Consider the following 19357-nt stretch of genomic DNA (forward strand, 5'->3'; position numbering starts at 1 on the left):
GTATATAGATTGGTTCAGACGTTTGCATGGGAGCAAAGTATGAGCATGTTGAATCTACCGGCAGGGCCGCTGATAGGGGGGGGGGACCACCAGTCCTCTTGTAGGGGGCCCGCGCACACAGGGGGGCCCACACAGAGAGGGGGATTAGTGATGGACAACAAAAACAGAAATCTTCCTCCAGCACCTGAATCTGATATGTCCTTCTCCCTGCTATCAGCTTTTATCTGCTGAGAAAGAGACAGTCGTCCCTTCAATAATCCTCCTCCCTATGTGCCCCCCCCCCCTCCCAGCACTGGCTCTAATGTTATCTCTACTCAGGAGTTTATTTGTAATGTTGTTTCTCTCTCTCTGTCTCTTTGATCACTGAGCTCCAACTGCCCAGCCTGTATATTTTTCTCATCTCATCTTCATTTTTATTTAACATAGTTTTTTTTTTTTTTAGATTTAGCAGGAATTATGTGAGTTATGTTATATTTGTGTCTGCTAATAGTGATTTTGTTGTAATTTTAGCTAAATATATCTTTAATATTTTCTTGGGGGGGGGGGGGGGGCTGCCAGGTGGTCTGTACGGGGCCCCTTGATTTCTAACAGCAGCCCACACCTTAACATTTTTTTTCATGGGTATCAGTGAGAATACTGGAAGTTTTTTTGATGAAAAATGTTTCTCTGCACTCACGTCTGTGAAATATACAAACTGCTTCTTCCAGGCTTGGCAATAGTTTGTTTGGTCACCAGCAGCACATAGCTTAAGTTGGAATTTGGTAGGGGAGAGGTTTTAGTTGGATAAATGCAAAACATGTGTCTCTCAGGAGAAAGCAATGAAATAGATTGCAAAGTAAATTGAACATCTGCCTAGCGATGGGCAAGTCCACCAGATATCCATAACATACCCTGTGCAGTTGCAACCCCGAAAGCCTAATGGAGAGTGTGAAAGATGGAGGTGAGCAAGTCTGGTTGGTACCATATACCATATGATGAGGACTTTAATAGCAGTTTCTGGTGAAGTTATATTGATAGAACAAGAGGCAGCTGTGGACCAGATTTGGTAACATAGTCTAATTTTTAATGCCACAAGTGAGGCAGTTGAGGACCTGGATAGTAGTCCTAGATAATGGCCTTAATCTGCACACAAGAACTTCTTTGCAGCTTATTAATAATATGGAATAGACATGACTTTACCACAGTTCCATCTACTCACAAGGAGGCTGATGCAAACTCTAGGATCTCAGCACCCAGTATTACAGATTTTACTTTGTTAATAAATGCTGTCTCCCTAGGCTTGCAACATGAAGAACCTTTAGTGTATTGTATATAGCAGCTGTTACATGTTAAGACATACAGTATATGTTCAAACAACAGTATTCTTTATTACAACATATAATGGAACCATCTATATTGCTATATATAGTAAATATTACAATGACCATAAAAAAATCTGGCAGGGGCTCTATGACATTCCTAGTCTTTCCAAAACCAAAAAGCATACGTTTTGGTTGGAGTTGTACTTTAAATATATTTTACATTTCATCACCCATTGCTGTTACATGCAAATATTCCTGTTCTTGTGAGTGGGGAAGGGCAGAATAAGATCAGGGCTGACAGATGCTGTTGAAGTCACTTTTCTCAGGCGGAACTAGTAATCAAGTGTTCTCCATATAGGATCTGGCCAACAGGTCCAGAGCCTCCTATAGTCATGAGATCATTGTCTCAATTGGACCAAATCAAATGGATTGGTTAACTGTCATCTCATGCCTATGGAGAATTTAGTAGACAAAATGATAAGATTGCTTAAAATGTAACATATTTTCATGCTAGACTTATATATTTGCTGCCTTTAATGTAACTATTGCCGGCATTTATCAAAACCTATATTATGACTATTTTACTAAACTATAATGCATGTACCCTATACCATAGCAATTGGTATTTTCAGCCAAATGTTTGTTATTTTTAGCTCTCATTGCTTAAAATAATGGCAAATAATGATTGTCATAGCTTGCTAAATATAGCCTAATAATATTTACATACAAAAATATCCTGTTCATCATAAATAAGGAACATCTACAGATCAGGTCATGTGCAAAATTTCCCCGTTGCTTATACAAGTTTTGAAAATGCTAAATCTGTTCAGTAGCATCATGTTAGATACAGACAATAGCTTCTGCTGTGCCACCGGTAGTAGATTGATTATGAAAAGTTAAACAATGCAAACTGGCACAAAGGTGAATCTCTAGTTTTCTGACTTTTAGGCCTCATACTCACAGGATGTTTTAATGCCGATTTTAGGGGCATCAGATGTTTTTTTTCCCTGCTTCCAAACGCCCCTCCATGTTAGCCCATGTGTCCATGCACACATAGATTTTTAGCAGTGTTTAGTGGCAAGGGCTTTTAAAGGCAGGAAAAAAAAAAACACTGCCAGTGCGTCCAGGAGAAGCAGCGTTTTTACAGAAAAAATACGCGCGTTAATGATAGGCACGTTTAGTGCTTTAGCGTCAATTCCTTTCAATGGGCAGAATAAAATATTATTCTGGCCAATGAAATGAATTAACGCCCAAGCACTTGATGTCTGTAAATGCACCTAAACACTTTTAGAAGCGCTAGACACTTTTTCAAGCGTCGGGCATTTTTCTGCCAAAATGCTGCTGTCAGGAGAAAAGGCTTCTAGGAGAGTATATAAAACATGCATAAGGCCTTAAACCAAACAGTTTGGGGGTCATTTCGGATGATACCAACTCCTCAGTTGTTTTAGAAGCAGCGTACTTTGGTTCCTATGAAATCCTACGTCTTCTACCATATTGAGGCCCTCACGCCTCTTTCCCTCTCACCCTAGCTATAAAGGCAGTCGTCAAGGCCTGGCGCTCCACTGTTCCAGCAGGCCACTCAGGTATTTCTCAGTGGTCACCCCATACACCCCTTTGGTTAAACCCAGGTCTACCAGAATTCCAGTCTTTTCCGGATCCAAAATTTGGGCATCTAAGGGCATTAGGACACATTTGTACAGATGGAGGTCTGATCACATTTGACAATCTGAAACACCGCTTCTGTTTATCTAACTCTTATTTCTCAGATACTTACAGCTCCGCCATGCCTACCATACTCAATTCAGGGCAACTGTGATTGTGGTGGAGAGACCCCAGACATTGAATGTATACTTAGAGATGATACCTTATCAAAGCCATTGTCTATCTTGTACAGGGCTCTCCAGCCTTCTGTACATGTTGGCATGGAACATCTCTGCTCTGCATGGCAATCAGTTGATAATGAGGATTGGGAGGATGTGTGGGATTATCCCTTTTCCCAACTGGTGGCTTGTAGGGATAAACTGATACAATTCAAAATAGCGCAAAGAATGTATTTGACACCCTAAAAAATGCAAAGAATATACCCTGGGGCAAGCAAATTTTCACCACATTTTCTAGACCTGCCCAAATATTAAAAAGTTTTGGTCTGAGGTTGCTGGTTTTCGTCATGCAGCTCACCACTGTTGAGATCTCCCTAAGTGTTTTCTTGGACTGGTGGGCACATTAATCCCTCATCGTGCTCTTAGGACCCTTGTCAGTCTGCTGCTTTTTTATGCTGGTAAGGCCATTACCTTGAAGTAGAAGTTTAAAGAGGCCCCTAGCTTACAATTTTGGAGAATCCAGGTAAATAAGGTAATATCCCTTTATAAAACAACTTATGAATCTTGTGGGTGTTCTCAAAAGTTCAATAAGGTGTGGGACTTATGGCTAAATTCTTCATCCACAGCCACATAGTATCGGATATTATAATCATTGGGTGAATCGCATCCTCTATGATTTCAGGACAAAGGTGATCTGAGAAATCGTATTGGTTATCTGGGAAAATAAAAGTTATATTTTCATTAATGTTCGTAAAGTGTGCTGCACCATGGGTATTGGGGGTAATGCAGGGATTTATTTCAAAATGTATTTCCTAATTGTGTACTCCTTCTGACTGAGCTGAGGGAGAATATTAGACATGTTTGTTGTGTTGTTTACCTCGAGGCGGGGAATGCCCAGAGACTCTGTTTTGTACCACAAAAAAAAACAAAACAATTTTTGGTTGCTAGGAATAAAAACTACACTATTTCCAGTTTTCATAAATCCATCAAAGATGACTGAGGACAGACACGCATTAAATTGGTATTACCACCAGAATACCTGAAAGAGCATGTAGGTTAATTGAAGAGAATGCTAGTGATAAATGTTATTAGTATAACTGTTTTTCATCCTTTGTAAACTTAACATAGACCTTTGCCATTGTAGACCTCTTTTAAAGATCCATTGGCTTTGAAGGTTCACCTTTGTGATGTTGTCATCTTCAAACAAATTGTTAGATTCATAATCCATCTGCTTAGTATGGCAAATAGTTTTCTGTCTTTAAGCAGTTATGCTGTATATGTGGGTTGATGTCTATACGTGGTATATTATTCTAAACAAAAAAAAAAATTAGAGAATTGAGAATGATCAATTACTTAAAACGCTATTCTTTTACTAAGTATGTTATACAATCTTTTATGTAACAATTAATATTTAAACTAAGCGTAGATGAAACAGCATATGTTGCTAGTGAACATTGTTACTTATGACAATAATACAACATAAATTTAAAAGCAGGGTTCAATGAAGGGTGAATAACACCATTTACTTGCTCCTATAGAACAAATGGATTCTATCTATAAATTCCACATGCATATGAAGAGTATATTGTTTAATTGTGGTGGCTAAGAATACTAGCTATGATATTAGATAAATGGCAGGTTTTAAGATATCTGCATACTTTGTTGCAGCCACATGTACAATATTGAGTGCTTTTTACAGCCTAAAACCCTTACTATTTTGTCTACTTTACAAACCAAGGGCCAGTTCACTGTTCCACCCAGTGAACGTTTTTTTTAAATAAAAATACCCCCGGGAAGGTCAGGGCTAGTACATTCCACAATGGATAGCCTCTGATCTGTCCCGGTTTGCACTTACCTTTTAGAAGAAATACTTACCTTGAAAAAGTATTGTCCAGCGCTGCCATCTCATGTGTGGGCAGCTTGAAGCCAGCGCGATCCTCTTCTGTGTCCTCTTCCGTCTTCTTCGGTCCCACGATGCACTGCACCGGCCCCGCCGTCACTTTACGGCGCCACAGCGTCATCCCTGCACAGCTTCTGGGCATGCCCAAAAGCTTTTTTGCAAGGTATGACGGCGCCTGCACCGGAACTGACCTCGGGGCCGGTGCAGGTGCATTGATTCCTGGGAGCAATCACGTTCAGCTCCCAGGAATCATTGCATGCCAGGAAGTGACGACTCACCGCGGCCGCCGAGGGGAGGAAGAGGAAGTAAGGTAAGTATATTATCTTCTAAACAAGGTAAGTAAAAAAAAAAAAAAAATTGCGATTATCCATTTGTTTTTCAGGTGACCCGGAGCGAGAAGATGGAGGTATAATTTTAGGGTGGAACTCCACTTTAATGGGCAAATTGTGTCCAGTGGGAGTGGAAAATTCTTCAGCATCAGAGATAAATGGGAATACAAAAATAATTACTGATTGTGGTAAATGGGAGGGTGACTTTGTTGGTGATAGTGATAGTAAAGTGGAAATATAATGCCATTGTTGGTGTCAGTGGAAATAATAGTGCCCCACTGTTGGTGTTAGTGGGAGGAATAGTGTCCCATCAATGGTGTTAATGGGTGGAATGTTGCCCCAAAGTTTAAGTCAGAGGAAGGATTTATACCCCATCGCTGGTGTTAGTGCAATAAATGGTACCTGTCCGTTAGTGTCAGTGGAAGGAATAGTGCTTCATTGATGAATAGTGCTTCATTGTTGGTGTCAGTGGAAGGAACAGTGCCTCAACATTGTTATCAGTGGCAGAATTATACCCCATAATTGATTTTGGGTATAATCAATGGTGCTCCATTATTGGTGTTAGTGAAAGGAATAGTGCCCCATCAATGCTATCAAAGGAAGGAATTGTGCCCCATTGTTTGGTCAGAGATAGGAAGTGCCTAAGAGCTGGTTAAAGGCAAGCAAAGGGGCTGTAATTTGAGGATTACTGTTTTAAGTTATCAGAAACAGCTATATTGCCACAGTAGCATCTCTTACAGTTACCAGCTGTTCAATGGTAAGCATTGTCTGTAGGTAAGTTAGTAGATCTGTATGCCAGCCAGACATATAGAGTTTTCTGAAGATGAGATTAAAAAAATGGCAGAATGGTTTCCTTTAATAGTGCAATATACATTCTATTACCAAAACTATTGGGACGCCCGCCTTTACACGCACATGAACTTTAATGCCATCCCAGTCTTAGTCCGTAGGGTTTAATATTGAGTTGACCCACCATTTGCAGCTATAACCGCTTCAACTGTTCTGGGAAGGCTGTCCAAAAGGCTTAGGAGTTTGTCTATGGGAATGTTTGACCATTCTTCCAGAAACGCATTTGTGAAGTCAGGCACTGATGTGGATGAGAAGGCCTGGCTTGCACTCTTCGCTCTAATTTATCACAAAGGTGTTCTATCGGGTTGAGGTGCAGGCCAGTCAAGTTCCTCCACCCCAAATTTGCTCATACATGCCTTTATGGACCTTTCTTTGTGCACTGGTGAAAATCATTTGGTGGAGGGGGATTATGGTGAGGGGTTGTTTTTCAGGGGTTGGGCTTGGCTTCTTAGTTCCAGTGAAGGGAACTTCTTATATACAATTATGTAATAGATGGATATGTTGTTTGATATAGATGATTTCTTAATGCAGTTCCTATTTTTATTTACACAGCACAGACCAGAAAATGAAAGACAACCTGTACTGTGTCCGAGATTTATCTCTCACATGGCACCATCACCACAACAACAGTACCATGCCAGAGCAGCAAGCATCAAATCAGCTGGCCCTTCAGGGAATGTGAGAAATAGGACGGGGAAATTATTGCCTAATGCCAACAGCAGATGGAATACTTCAGGTAAGAATGATTTTGAATATATGTAAAAGCATGCATGCCATTTTCTGCATGGGAAATGAAGTAAAAGGCATAAGTAGTGTGCCCAGGTTAAGGTGACTTCAAACTAAATTACTGAGAACTTTAAGTACTTGCAAACAACTCTGTAATGCTTAGTTTTAGCTAATATTGTTAGTTTAGCCACTTGCCTACTGGCACTTTTACCCCCTTTCTGCCCAGGCTAATTGTCAGCTTTCAGCGCTGTCACACTTTGAATGACAATTGCGCGGTCATGCAACACTGTACCCAAATGGAATTTTTATCATTTTTTTCACAAAAATAGAGCTTTCTTTTGGTGGTATTTAATCACCACTGTTTTTTTTTTTTTTTTTTTTTTGGCTAAACAAATGAAAAATGTCTGAAAATTTTGAAAAACAAAACATTTTTCATAGTTTGTTATAAAGTTTTGCGAACAGGTAATTTTTCTCCTTCACTGATGAGCCTGGACGGATGGGCACTAGTAGGTGGCATTGATGAAGCAGCAGTGATGAGGTGGCACTGATAGGTGGCACTGATGGGCACTGATAGGTGGCACTGATGGGCACTGGTAGGTAGCACTGATAGACAGCACTAATGGACACTGATTGGCAGCACTAGTAGGCTCTGTTCGGACAGCACTGATATTCAGGACACTGATAATCAGTGCCGATGTCCCTTTAACACAAGCCAGTTATCAGCTTTCTTCTTCTCTCCTCATGCTGCCAGTATGAGGAAAGAAAAGCTGATAACCGGCTTGTGCTTACATCCGTGATCAGCTGTCATTGGACACAGCTGATCACATGGTAAAGGGCCACTGTGTATGCCCTTTTATCCCAATTAGTGATCAGCTAAGTCCAAAGCACTCAGAGATCACAGAGCGCAATCACGGCTACAGTGTTTCCTAGTAGCGTAATATTAGGGATTTTTTTGTTATTGTAAACAGCTATCTGGATGTGTATACCCTTGTAACGCTATCTCCATAGAAGCCTGATGGAAATTGCCTCAATTATCGTTCCCAGTGATACGGGCAATGCAATTAGACTTAAATCTTTAAAAAAATGGATTTCAAAAGTCTATAACAATTTGGAATTTGGGCAATTTATGATAAATTATAAAATATATCCTTCAATAATTCAGGTAAAAACACACTTGCTATCAAATGTCTTTCAAACACTATGGGACCCTATATAACAACAACCTCTGTACAAAAAACAGTTTTGTATAATGGTAATGTTTTATAATACCCCATCATGTTTAAATGACATATTAGCACAATTGAGTTTTTATTTGCATTAATAAAGGTTATTTATAAAACTCATCATAGATTGCCCAGACTACAATTATTGTAGACTTTAGGAATTATTTAGGTTTGAGCTGGATCTTTGGAGTTTGCTATATTGCACTGAAATGTTTATGTAGAGGCCCATGTAACATATATTCTGTTTTATATTTTAAAAGTGATTTCATTTTTAAAGCAACTAGTAAGTATCTAAATGTGGCTTGGCATCAGCTTTTTGCGGTCCCTGCACAGCAGGCTGCAAGATGTAGAAAAAAAAAACAATGAGCCAATCATTTATGCTGCAATGCTCAAATGCTAATAGTGAACATGCTGACATCAGGAGAGAGTAGACTGACCTCATAAGTTTGCTTCCTGTCCTTCACTGTCCAGGCACAGGCTGGGACAGGGAGAAGCCATATTTATATTACTATAACAGTCGCCGCTTATACATTAAAAATCAGCATGTACTATTTATTATAGAGTTTTCTGGCTTTGTGCACGTCTTAGGATTTACTTGCAACTTCTGATAAAGTAAGCAGCTGATTGTGGGCATCTGAAGCCCACTGGGACTCTCTTCCACGTTTAGGTGCAGCTGGCTACCAAGCATGCTCCTCCCGATCTTGCGCATGTGCAGTGCCCCATCTCAGTTTTCTCATGCAGTATAATAAAAGATCCTCTGCTTTGCGGTGTTGCTCCTGTTGCTGCAGCAGCCAGTGGCTCCTGTTGATGCCGGCCAGTACCAATACAAAGAAACGACTAAATTCCCGAAATCAAAAATGGCGCCTATCTGCGCCTAGCATTGCGTATTTTCTGGACGTGAAATAACGCAATGGTAGCAGCAGGGGATGCCCATTGACCCCTGGGATTGATGACACTCATATCCCAGGAGCCTTTGGGCGGGGCAAAATGACATACCTCGCCGCGGAGAGGTAAAGCCGAAGAGGAACTTTCTGCTTCCCAAATAAGATAAACAGCTTAAAAAAATAATTTTGATGAGTGCAAACTTTAAAAAGTGGATGCTTTCTGCTATAGAAAATAAGTCAGGTCTCCAGGCAAACCTTTTGGTAGGTAAAAATGCACTCTCAAATATGTTTTTCAGGGAAATATTAGCAAACCAAACTTTAGCTTTAAGTAGTTATCTGGGCATTACTGTGTGAATATACCATGGCTAACAGCACCTTATTAACACTTTGCCTCAGTCTGGAGAACCATGCAAACCCCTTAACTAATCTATTGCACCCCCTAATAAGCACGTTATCAATAATGCTGTGGAATATGGTCTTGGCTGCATTACATGCCTTTACAGTAGGGGTGGGGAACCTGTGGCCCGCACAATCGTTGTGTCCGCCCCCCCCCATGCCTCTGTGTCAGAAGGAGCCGATGGCTCCGTCCTAACAGTGTGAGTCTCAGAAAAGGGTGGACCCGGGGCGCAGAACAGTACTGTTCTGCGCCCCGAGCCCGCCAATTTGTGTGACAATAGCAAATGAAAATTCGCTATTGTAACACGGATCCTCCCTCTGGCCAATCAGGAAGCGGGTTTAAAAACCCGCCTTCTGATTGGCCGAAAAGGCGAACACATGCCATTGGTCGAGGAGGAGGTGGGAGAACTCGAGGAGAAGCCGCCACTGCAGGTAAGAGCACTGGCTTTGTGCATTGAAAGGGGGCACGCTGTGGTCAGTCTGCATTGAAAGGGGGCACGCTGTGATCAGTCTGTATTGAATGGGGGCACGCTGTGGTCAGTCTGCATTGAAAGGGGGCACGCTGTGGTCAGTCTGCATTGAAAGGGGGCACGCTGTGATCAGTCTGTATTGAATGGGGGCACGCTGTGGTCAGTCTGCATTGAAAGGGGGCACGCAGTGGTCAGTCTGCATTAAAAGGGGGCACACTGTGGTCAGTCTGCATTGAAAGGGGGCACGCTGTGGTCAGTCTGCATTGAAAGGGGGCACACTGTGGTCAGTCTGCATTGAATGGGGGCATGCTGTGGTCAGTCTGCATTGAAAGGGGGCACGCTGTGGTCAGTCTGCATTGAAAGGGGGCACGCTGTGGTCAGTCTGCATTGAAAGAGGGCACACTGTGGTCAGTCTGCATTAAACGGGGGCACGCTGTGGTCAGTCTGCAATGAAAGGGGGCACACTGTGGTCAGTCTGCATTAAAAGGGGGCACGCAGTGGTCAGTCTGCATTAAAAGGGGGCACGCTGTGGTCAGTCTGCATTGAAAGGGGGCACGCTGTGGTCAGTCTGCATTGAAAGGGGGCACGCTGTGGTCAGTCTGCATTGAAAGGGGGCACACTGTGGTCAGTCTGCATTGAAAGGGGGCACGCTGTTGTCAGTCTGCATTGAATGGGGGCATGCTATGGTCAGTCTGCATTGAAAGGGGGCACGCTGTGGTCAGTCTGCATTGAAAGGGGGCACGCTGTGGTCAGTCTGCATTGAAAGGGGGCACACTGTGGTCAGTCTGCATTAAACGGGGGCACGCTGTGGTCAGTCTGCATTGAAAAGGGGCACGCTGTGGTCACTTTGTATTGAAAGGGGGCACACTATACCTTGATTACTGAAGGCCCCTTTCACATTTTTACGACCTCAAAATCTCGCAATCTTTTACAGCGTTTTTTGCCGCAAAGCAAGGCCTATTACATTTATGCATACATTTTGTACGGCCCCCGAATGATGTTACAAAAATCCAAATGGCCCTTGGCAGAAAAAAGGTTCCCCACCCTTGCTTTACAGCGATGTGATGAAAATATAACACATTTGCTCATTATCATTATACACCTTTAAAACTTTAAAAAACTTTAAAAAGTGAACGCCTTTTTGCTAGAGAACAGTCAGGTCTCCAGGCAAACCCTTTGGCAGGTAAAATAGCGCTCTCAAATATGTATTTCAGGGAAATGTTGGCAAACTAAACTTTAGCTTTAAGTAGTTAGCTGGGCATTTCTTTGTGGACATACCATGGCTAACAGCACCTTATTAATACTTTGCCTCTGTCTGGGGAACTATGCAAACCCTTTAACTAACCTATTGCACCACTAATAGGCAAGTTATCAATATGCTTTGGAATGTGGTCTTTGCTGCTTTACATGCCTTTACAGCAATGTGATGAAAATATAACACATTTGCTCATTATCATTATATACCTCTCCGCTGCATATACAGAATGATACAGCAGTAGCATTTGTTAAGAAAGTACAATACATTTAGCATTGCAATTAAACGTGTTATTGTGTGCAACTATTATGCCATAAAAACATGCACAATAGACATCACAATGTTAATGCAAATGCTTTCACTGGCCTCTCTCATTAATACACATATTGATAGAGCTTGGCAGTGACAGGAACATTCTACTGGAGTAAGGTCAAAAACTAATTATTCACCATATGGTGGCTGCCTCTACAACAATTGTGTAAGAGGAAAAAAGGGAAGTCCCCTGGCTGATTTCTTTGGGCAGTTTGCTCAGTGATGACTCTCTTGACACATGCCATTCATGCACTCACTGAATAACAGATGGGCTAAGACTGGGAACTAAGGAAAAAGCATGGCAGAACCCTGATACCAGCTTGGGTCTTTTATCCCAAAGAATGACTTTAAGTCACGTGGTCCAAGAACATAACAAGTGGGGAATTGTACTTGCAGGATTTCCTTGCTTTTCAAACAGGCTAGACGTAATTTTGACTCCCTTTTCGTATTTTGTTTATTAAAAGGATCAGGGCTGTGGATGAAAGAGATTATTTGATTGTGGCATAGGCAGTTTTCTGCCAATGACCCTCTTCTCATTGTGAGCAGGGAAAAGTTGGTTGGCGGTTTGGCAGATAACAATATAGCCGAGTTCCAAATTAAAACTTAAACTCATTTCTTTTCTTTTCACTTGTAAATTTTCCCTGTACGTGTCAAAGGAACAAACCACCAAGATTTCACCAATTCAGACATAAAAGCTTTAAATCTGTTGCCTTTACTTATTTTTTAACCAAGCATAGGTGTAAAATATATTAGTTCTCCAAAAGCCAATTATACTGTGTATAAAGTTGCTTCTATAGTTCTATTATGGCCGATTATTCATAAAGGAAAATAAATATTCATAAACACTGCAGTTTCTTTATCACATGTAAAGTAAAGAAAGCAGTTGTGTTTGTTTAGATTCATAGTACAAGCAGCAATATTGTATTGTAAGGCTGGCCATACATTATACAATCATATTGTGCAATTTTACTTTAGATTTACCAAAACCATATAATATGAGGTCATACCTAAACACTTTCAATTTGCATGCAATCTGGCAGGTCCATGTACTACATAGTTGAAGGTGAATCTAAAGAAAATTGAATAGGAAAATTTTATAATGTATGGCCAGCTTAATCCATGACTGATTAAAGCTAATTTCGAATAAATTGCCCTGGGGTGTTATGCATTATTGCTTCGCCATTATTGCTGCCTTTTTTACATTCCACGTTGCCAGTTACTTGTATCTAATAAACAAATTTAATCTTTAAAGGGATTGTAAAGGAAGAAGTTTTTTTTATCTTAATTAATTCTATGCATTAAGATAAAAAAGCCTTCTGTGTGCAGCTGCCCCCCTAATACTTACCTGAACCCCTTCTCAATCCAGCGATGTTGTAGTTGTTGTCTCAGCTGCCCGGGACTCCCCTTCTTATTGGCTGAGACAGCAGTGCGGCGCAATTGGCTCCCGCTGCTGTCAATCAAAATCAGTCAGTAAATCGGGAAAAAGAGGGAGTGGGGCCAGGTCGTGGCTCTGTGTCTGAATGGACACAGGGAGCATTGACTTGGCTCGGGTGCCCCCATAGCAAGCTGCTTGCTGTGGGGGCACTTAACAGGAGGGAGGGGCCAGGAGCACAGCAGAGGGATCCGAGAAGGTCAGAGAAAAAAAACGAGACTTTACAATTACTTTAACCTTCCATATCAGTAACTGAACCATACTGTGGAAAAATCAGGTTTTAGAAAAGTATAAAGCCAGTATGATAGTTACAAGGGCCACCCAAAGCTTGAATTTTGGTTGATTCAACCAACTTTGGTCTTAAAAAAGTCCTGCACTATTGGCACTTTTCCACTGCAAGTACCGGCTCGGCTCCACTCGGCACTGCTTGGCCCTGCTCGGCCCAGTTTGTTTTTCCACTGCGTGGTACGAGTCGGCACGTTTCAGCACTGTATAGGCTCTACTCGGCTCTGTTTGCTTTTCCACTAAAGTAGTAAGTGGGTGGGATTACAACGATTCTCTGACCAATCAGTGGCTAGTAGTGACTAACAATCAAGGCTGCATGCAAACGTTTGTGGGATATGGTTTAGGTACGGCCCACTTGGAACCTCAACTGAGGTGGTACTGTTTAAGCGATCCGTACCGAGCCGTACCATGTAGTGGAAAAGCTCCGCTGTACCAAACCGTACCGAACCGTTCAAACACGTACCATGCGGTACCATGCAGTGGAAAAGCACCAAACCGATCCATTCCATGCAGTGGAAAAGCGCCATATGTTATCAAGATAGAAACTAAATGGGTCGAGAAACTTTTGACTGTACATGTATGGAAATATTTAATGTCACTTTATATATTGATTGTGCTATGCCGTTAATCAAATAAGAAAGTAATATCACTGCTTTTCTTAAGGGGAACAAAAAAAGGAGCACACATAACACATGATAAACAGAGAGAGAGAGAACTACATAACACCATGTCTATGGTTTTGGTCCCCCAGTGGTAAAACACAGGTAAGTGCAAACAGCCCCCCCCACCTCATATTCAGCCCCCCTCCTTTCCACTCTCCTTTACCACTCCCCCTCACACTAATCCCTCCCAACATCTGGCCAAACCCCGCCAGTTTACCTTCGCTTACACCCTCACACAACTCCAACCTATTCATTGCCCACTGCTCTGCTGGAGCCTGACCCACTTTTTTGCTATATATTTTGTAGTTTCATGTCTTAATATCAGTTATAATTAAAGCCATGTAGGCTAAAATGAGCCAACTCACTGAATCTGTGACTTGTACACTGTGACTTCTTCAATAAAAGCAAGATTTTGGAACAGCATGGATTGTGCGAATCACCTTTATGGAAAATTATTCTCAGCTGTGCGACTGCAGATTGAGCACCTGTGAGCTCTATTAATGTTGGACTGAATGGGTGGCAGCACTAAACCTTTTGCTAATCCCACTGGAAATCACCAGGTAGATCAGCAGAGGTATTACTTCTAGTTAGAGATCTGTGGTGCTGGGGTGGACATTTAAGAGTTGAATTAGCTTTGTATGTGTCAGGTGATCCAGGGCCAGGACCAGTGTGCAGGGGAGCCCAGTGTTGGCGGGTGTGTTAGAGCAGACCCCCCTCCAGAGATTGGGGACGCTGAATATGCTCCCCACTGCTAGTGGTGGAGGCAGTGACAGGGTGGGCATGCGAGAGAGAAGAGGCTGTTTTGTTCAATTCTTTTTGTGAATTTTTTTGATCAGCATGGCTGCAGAAGATCCTGTCCCCGAGCACTGTGTGAGCAGTAGAGATTAAGGCTGCAGGACACTAGAGCCATGGGACATGACAGGATGACAGAAGGCCCCACTAACATCTGCCTTCCTTCCATAGTAGATTTTCCACACAAGTTTGTCTCCATCAGCCCATCCCCTCCACAGCAGACCACTTGCACATCTTTCCCTATCATCAACCCCCCAACCCCACAGAGGACCTCCAGCACATCTCTCCCCTCCTCAGCAACATCCTCCAACTCAATCCATCACAGCAAATACCTGGAGCATCTCTCAAAACGTATGAGAGTGCTCGCAGCACATCCCCATGCTAACACCCCTCCCTCCATGCTCACACTTTGCCCTTATCCCTGCTTAAAGTATACACACTCTCCTCCCAAGCTAGCTCACCTCCACCCCCAGCCACCTGACATTACATGTCACTTCCTGGACACTACACCCCCCCCCCCCCCCCCTCACAGCATGCCCTCTCCTTCTTACAGTGCAATTTCACATACATTTGTTTCTGGTCACCTCACTGTGCAACCCCCTTTGCCCAGGAGCACAGCACACCTCTAACTAGTAAAAACACTTCCACTCACAGTATGCCCTACTCCTGCTCACAGTGAATCCCTTCATCCCCTGCTACCAATACATAGCCTTCACCCCCACTTTGCAAACCGCTTCACCCCCAACCTACAAACCACCCTCTCTCCTGCCTCACCCAGCTAACAGGATATCACTCACCAGCCACCTAACTTTCCCTCAAAACAAACACCCCCCCCCTAACAGTATATTACAACCTGTCTACACCTTACCAATCACACCACACAGCCATAAAATTTCTTCCTCCCTAGAAATCCCCCTGCTGACAAAAAGTCTTCCCTGCCCATCTTATACCTCCACTGATAGACATCCCTCCCCATTTGCCTCACACTCCCCAACACACATCCCTCTTTGGCTCCCTCATCTTCTTACCAACTCATATCCATCACCATCCACATCCCCCCTCTCCATCATACCCTCTGCCATATTGCCTGCTGTTATTCTGAAATTTTCTCCTGCATATATTACCTACTCTCATACCCTCCACACTTCTCTCCTACACATTTTACATGCAATCATACCTTCTACTACTCTTCTCCTGCCCATCCTGCCTGCCATCATACACCCCTCATTCCTTTCCTGCAAACGCTACCTGCTGTCATAGCCTTACTACTTTTTACAATACATGCTGTCATATTCCTATCCTATTCCTATCCTATACATACAGGCCACTGGCATATGCACCTCCCTTCTCCTACACATACTGTCTGCTATCATACTCTCTGCACTTATCTTCATCACATATAGCTCACCGCCATACACTCCCTACTTCTCTAGAGCCCACTGTCATATGTCCAGCACTCCACTACAGTATATACTACCTGCCATCATACCCTCCCCACTCTTCTCCTGCTCTGGTACTGGTTGTTATATCCTCTGTACTTCTCTCTTTCATATACTACCCCATGCCAAATCCTCTGCACTGTTCTCCTGCACATGTTACCAAATAAAACAGTTATTCAATATATATACCCAGTCTTGGCTGTTTTGGAACAGGCACACTTTTGCTAGTATATGTAAAGTTTTGTGGTACAAAAGAATATATAGATCTACTTCTGCATTGATAACAGGAATATTACTTGAAAAAAGGTAATAAATAATTCAGTTTATCCTGACATATCAAATTAAATATTGTATCAGCATTCAGGATAGGCAGCTCAGTGTCTTTAGAACCTAACAGATGGGCACTCCACAGTCTGAACAGGTAGTATTTTATAAAAAAATATAGAAACTATGATCAAAATAATTTTTCCTCTATTAAAGCACAACATACCACTGTACCTGTTCAGCAATGTAGTATAAAGAACAGTAACTATATTTGTAATGAATGTGACTCACCATTTCTCCTGGTACTGATAACTCCTGGTTGCAAATGATCTGGCAAGTGGTCCTTTGAGCACACTATTGGACCTGTTCAATAATGTAGAACAATAAACAGTAATTCTATTTGTAATGAGTGCAGCCCATGACAACTGTTAAAGTGATACTAAACCCAAGACCTTGCATTCACTATATCTGGTCTTCCACAGAACATGGAAATTCAATTATTTTAGTAAATATAAACTGCTAAATACCTTTTCTCATCAGCAGTTATACCAGTCTTGTGACTTCTATCAGTGTCTGGCTGAGCACTAGTTGAAGTTTATAAGAGGAGTTTTCATTCTATTCTGACTGTCCTTCGAGGCTGCATGACTTCTGGCCCTCTGTCTGGACAGTGCTGATTAGCCCTGTGCCAATAACATGCACCCTCCCTGCAATACACACAAAACTGAGCATGTGTAGAGTGGCCTTAAGGTTCTGTATTAGCAGGAAATGGATTGGGGACAGTGGAAAAAGGGGAGGTTCAGAGAAGGCAGGATCAAACAGCCTTTTCACACAATGCAGAGGATTAACCCCTTTAGGTTCCACAGTGATTATAACCAGCATGCTTCACTGCATATACACACTGATTTTACTGTTGTGGGTTTAGTAACACTTTAACAGGAGAACCTTTACTGATGTTGTTAATCTGAAACATTTTCTCGTTTTAAAAAAATGGCAGAATGCTCAGCGGTCTCTGGGTGTCTCTGAGATGTCATTGACCCCAATCTTTGAAATTATGCGGCAGTCCTATTCTACCAAGGGTTTTATCTCCAACTGCTATGCTATGCTTCTGGGGGTATATCTGGAAAAATTCCGTAGCTTTGCATGTGAAAGGTGGGAGAGGGATATATGATATCCTGGGAGACCAATGGGGGGAGGATCTGGAAGCAGTGCGGGGGTGCTCTTTTACTGTCACAATTATAAATTCTCTTGAGAGTCCACTGTACCCCAATCAGGCTACATACCATGGGCGTATGCCCTGACCCCAAATGCGTTAGATGTAACAAGGCTGTAGGGGACCTAATACATTTGCTATGGAGGTGCCCGAAGCTTCATCGCTACTGGAATGCTGTGGTTACTATGGTGAACTCCACATTTCAGGTCTCCATAGACTAGGATTCTAAACACTGTATACTATGTTTGCTTTATGCTGTAATACCAGATAGGTATGATAAAGAAGCCGCATCCAGAGCATTGTTTCAGGCTTGCAGGCTCATTTTACTTCATTGGACTTCCAGTACTCCCCCTTTGCCCTAAATGTGGCTTGCACAGATGGGCACAACATTGAGGTTAGACAAGCTGATATATCAGCATAGGGGCAGCTTTTCCAAATTTGCGAAGGTATGGGGTAGTTGGTTGGCTTACTCCTGGTTTGACCCCAGCTGATTTAGTAATGGACATGTTGTTGATGCGAAATATAATATCACAAAAATAAATATGTTTAATTTGGCTGGTAATGTTATGGCTGAAATTTGTATGCCCTTGCTTTCCAAATGTTTAATGCTTGTCTACCTGCTTTTTTATGATGGCTCTTGTGTCCCGGTTGTGCACGGCCCTAGATATGGCTCTAAAGGGCGCTTAAAGCATTCCCGTGACATGAACTACAATACTGGTATGCTAAATTGATATCTGATGTGAACGACATGTACTTTACTGTCTGGTTTTACAAATGAACCTTTACCTGATTTAAAAAAATAAAATGTCAGAAAGGAGAGTATGTACGAAGACCAACCAATGAAATACAGATACAGAGCACACCAGAATAATTTGGCTACAACCACAGCAACCTGTGAAAATTAGGATATTTTTCCATAGGGTGGGGGTAGAGTTGGAACCCCTGTCAATTTTTTTCATGCTATATGTGGGGAAGTGTTGGAACTCCTGTCAATTTTTTCTTGCTATTTGTGACCCTGCTAGGTAGATTTACCTGCTGTGTTTCTCATTTCAGTAACTTTTTCAATTAAACAGTAAATACATGTCACAAGGTATGCTTCTTATTTGTGGAGGCCCTCTACCACTCTAGCTTGCAAATTAACTGGAAAACAGTCTGTGGGAATGGATAGAAGATATTGGCATCTCAGAAATGTTACAATATTGGCCAATACACCGATACAAAAAAATTGTGTACAGGGTATAAAAGTAAGTGTCCTTGGAAAAAAATACATATTAACACTGATCTACAGTAAGTTGACAATAAAAAAAATGGCAATAAAAATGATCAGCTAGAGGCATTGGATGAAAAATGGGACTGGAACAGAAACGTACTGGTTTTATTTGAAAGTTTCTGATATAACAATTTTCTTAAAAAGTTCACAGTCTAGCAACTTATTACGGTGTCTATTGTACTGAAGCAGCTAAAGGCTAGTATATCATAACATTTGAAACACCACAATTTTTTAAAATATATTCCTGCTGTACTAAACACCTATTAGCACTAGATAGTGGGGAGAAATGAATTCTTTTAATAGCAATATTTAAAATGTGAGGAATTTACACATAGGTGTGTTCTTTGTGTGTTTTGTGACTTATTACTTTATAATCAAACATCCTTTGACTCAAAGGTTTGGCTCAATCAGCATACATTTGCATATATGTCTGATAGGTGCATTTTCTGAGTGTAGATAAGCCACTCTGTTTGCACAGCAGACTTGTCCTTTAATTAATATCTGGTTGATATATGAAAAGATGTAAAATCACTTTATT

General features: G+C 41.8%; 1 protein-coding gene across 4 annotated transcripts in view; it reads left to right on the forward strand.

Moving 5' to 3' along the window:
* Window positions 1–19357, forward strand: part of LOC309552023 (uncharacterized protein) — a 472505-nt gene that overhangs the window by 111062 nt on the left and 342086 nt on the right. For 3 of the 4 annotated variants that reach the window (XM_082252767.1, XM_082252768.1, XM_082252770.1), the window contains exon 3: window positions 6752–6935. In XM_082252767.1, the coding sequence (XP_082108893.1) occupies window positions 6752–6935 (184 nt within the window). The remainder of the gene's footprint in view (window positions 1–6751; window positions 6936–19357) is intronic. The other variant, XM_082252769.1, reaches the window with a different exon arrangement.

This window comes from Pelophylax lessonae, assembly GCF_965119305.1.
Source record: "Pelophylax lessonae genome assembly, chromosome: 4".
Taxonomy (NCBI): Eukaryota; Metazoa; Chordata; class Amphibia; order Anura; family Ranidae; genus Pelophylax; species Pelophylax lessonae.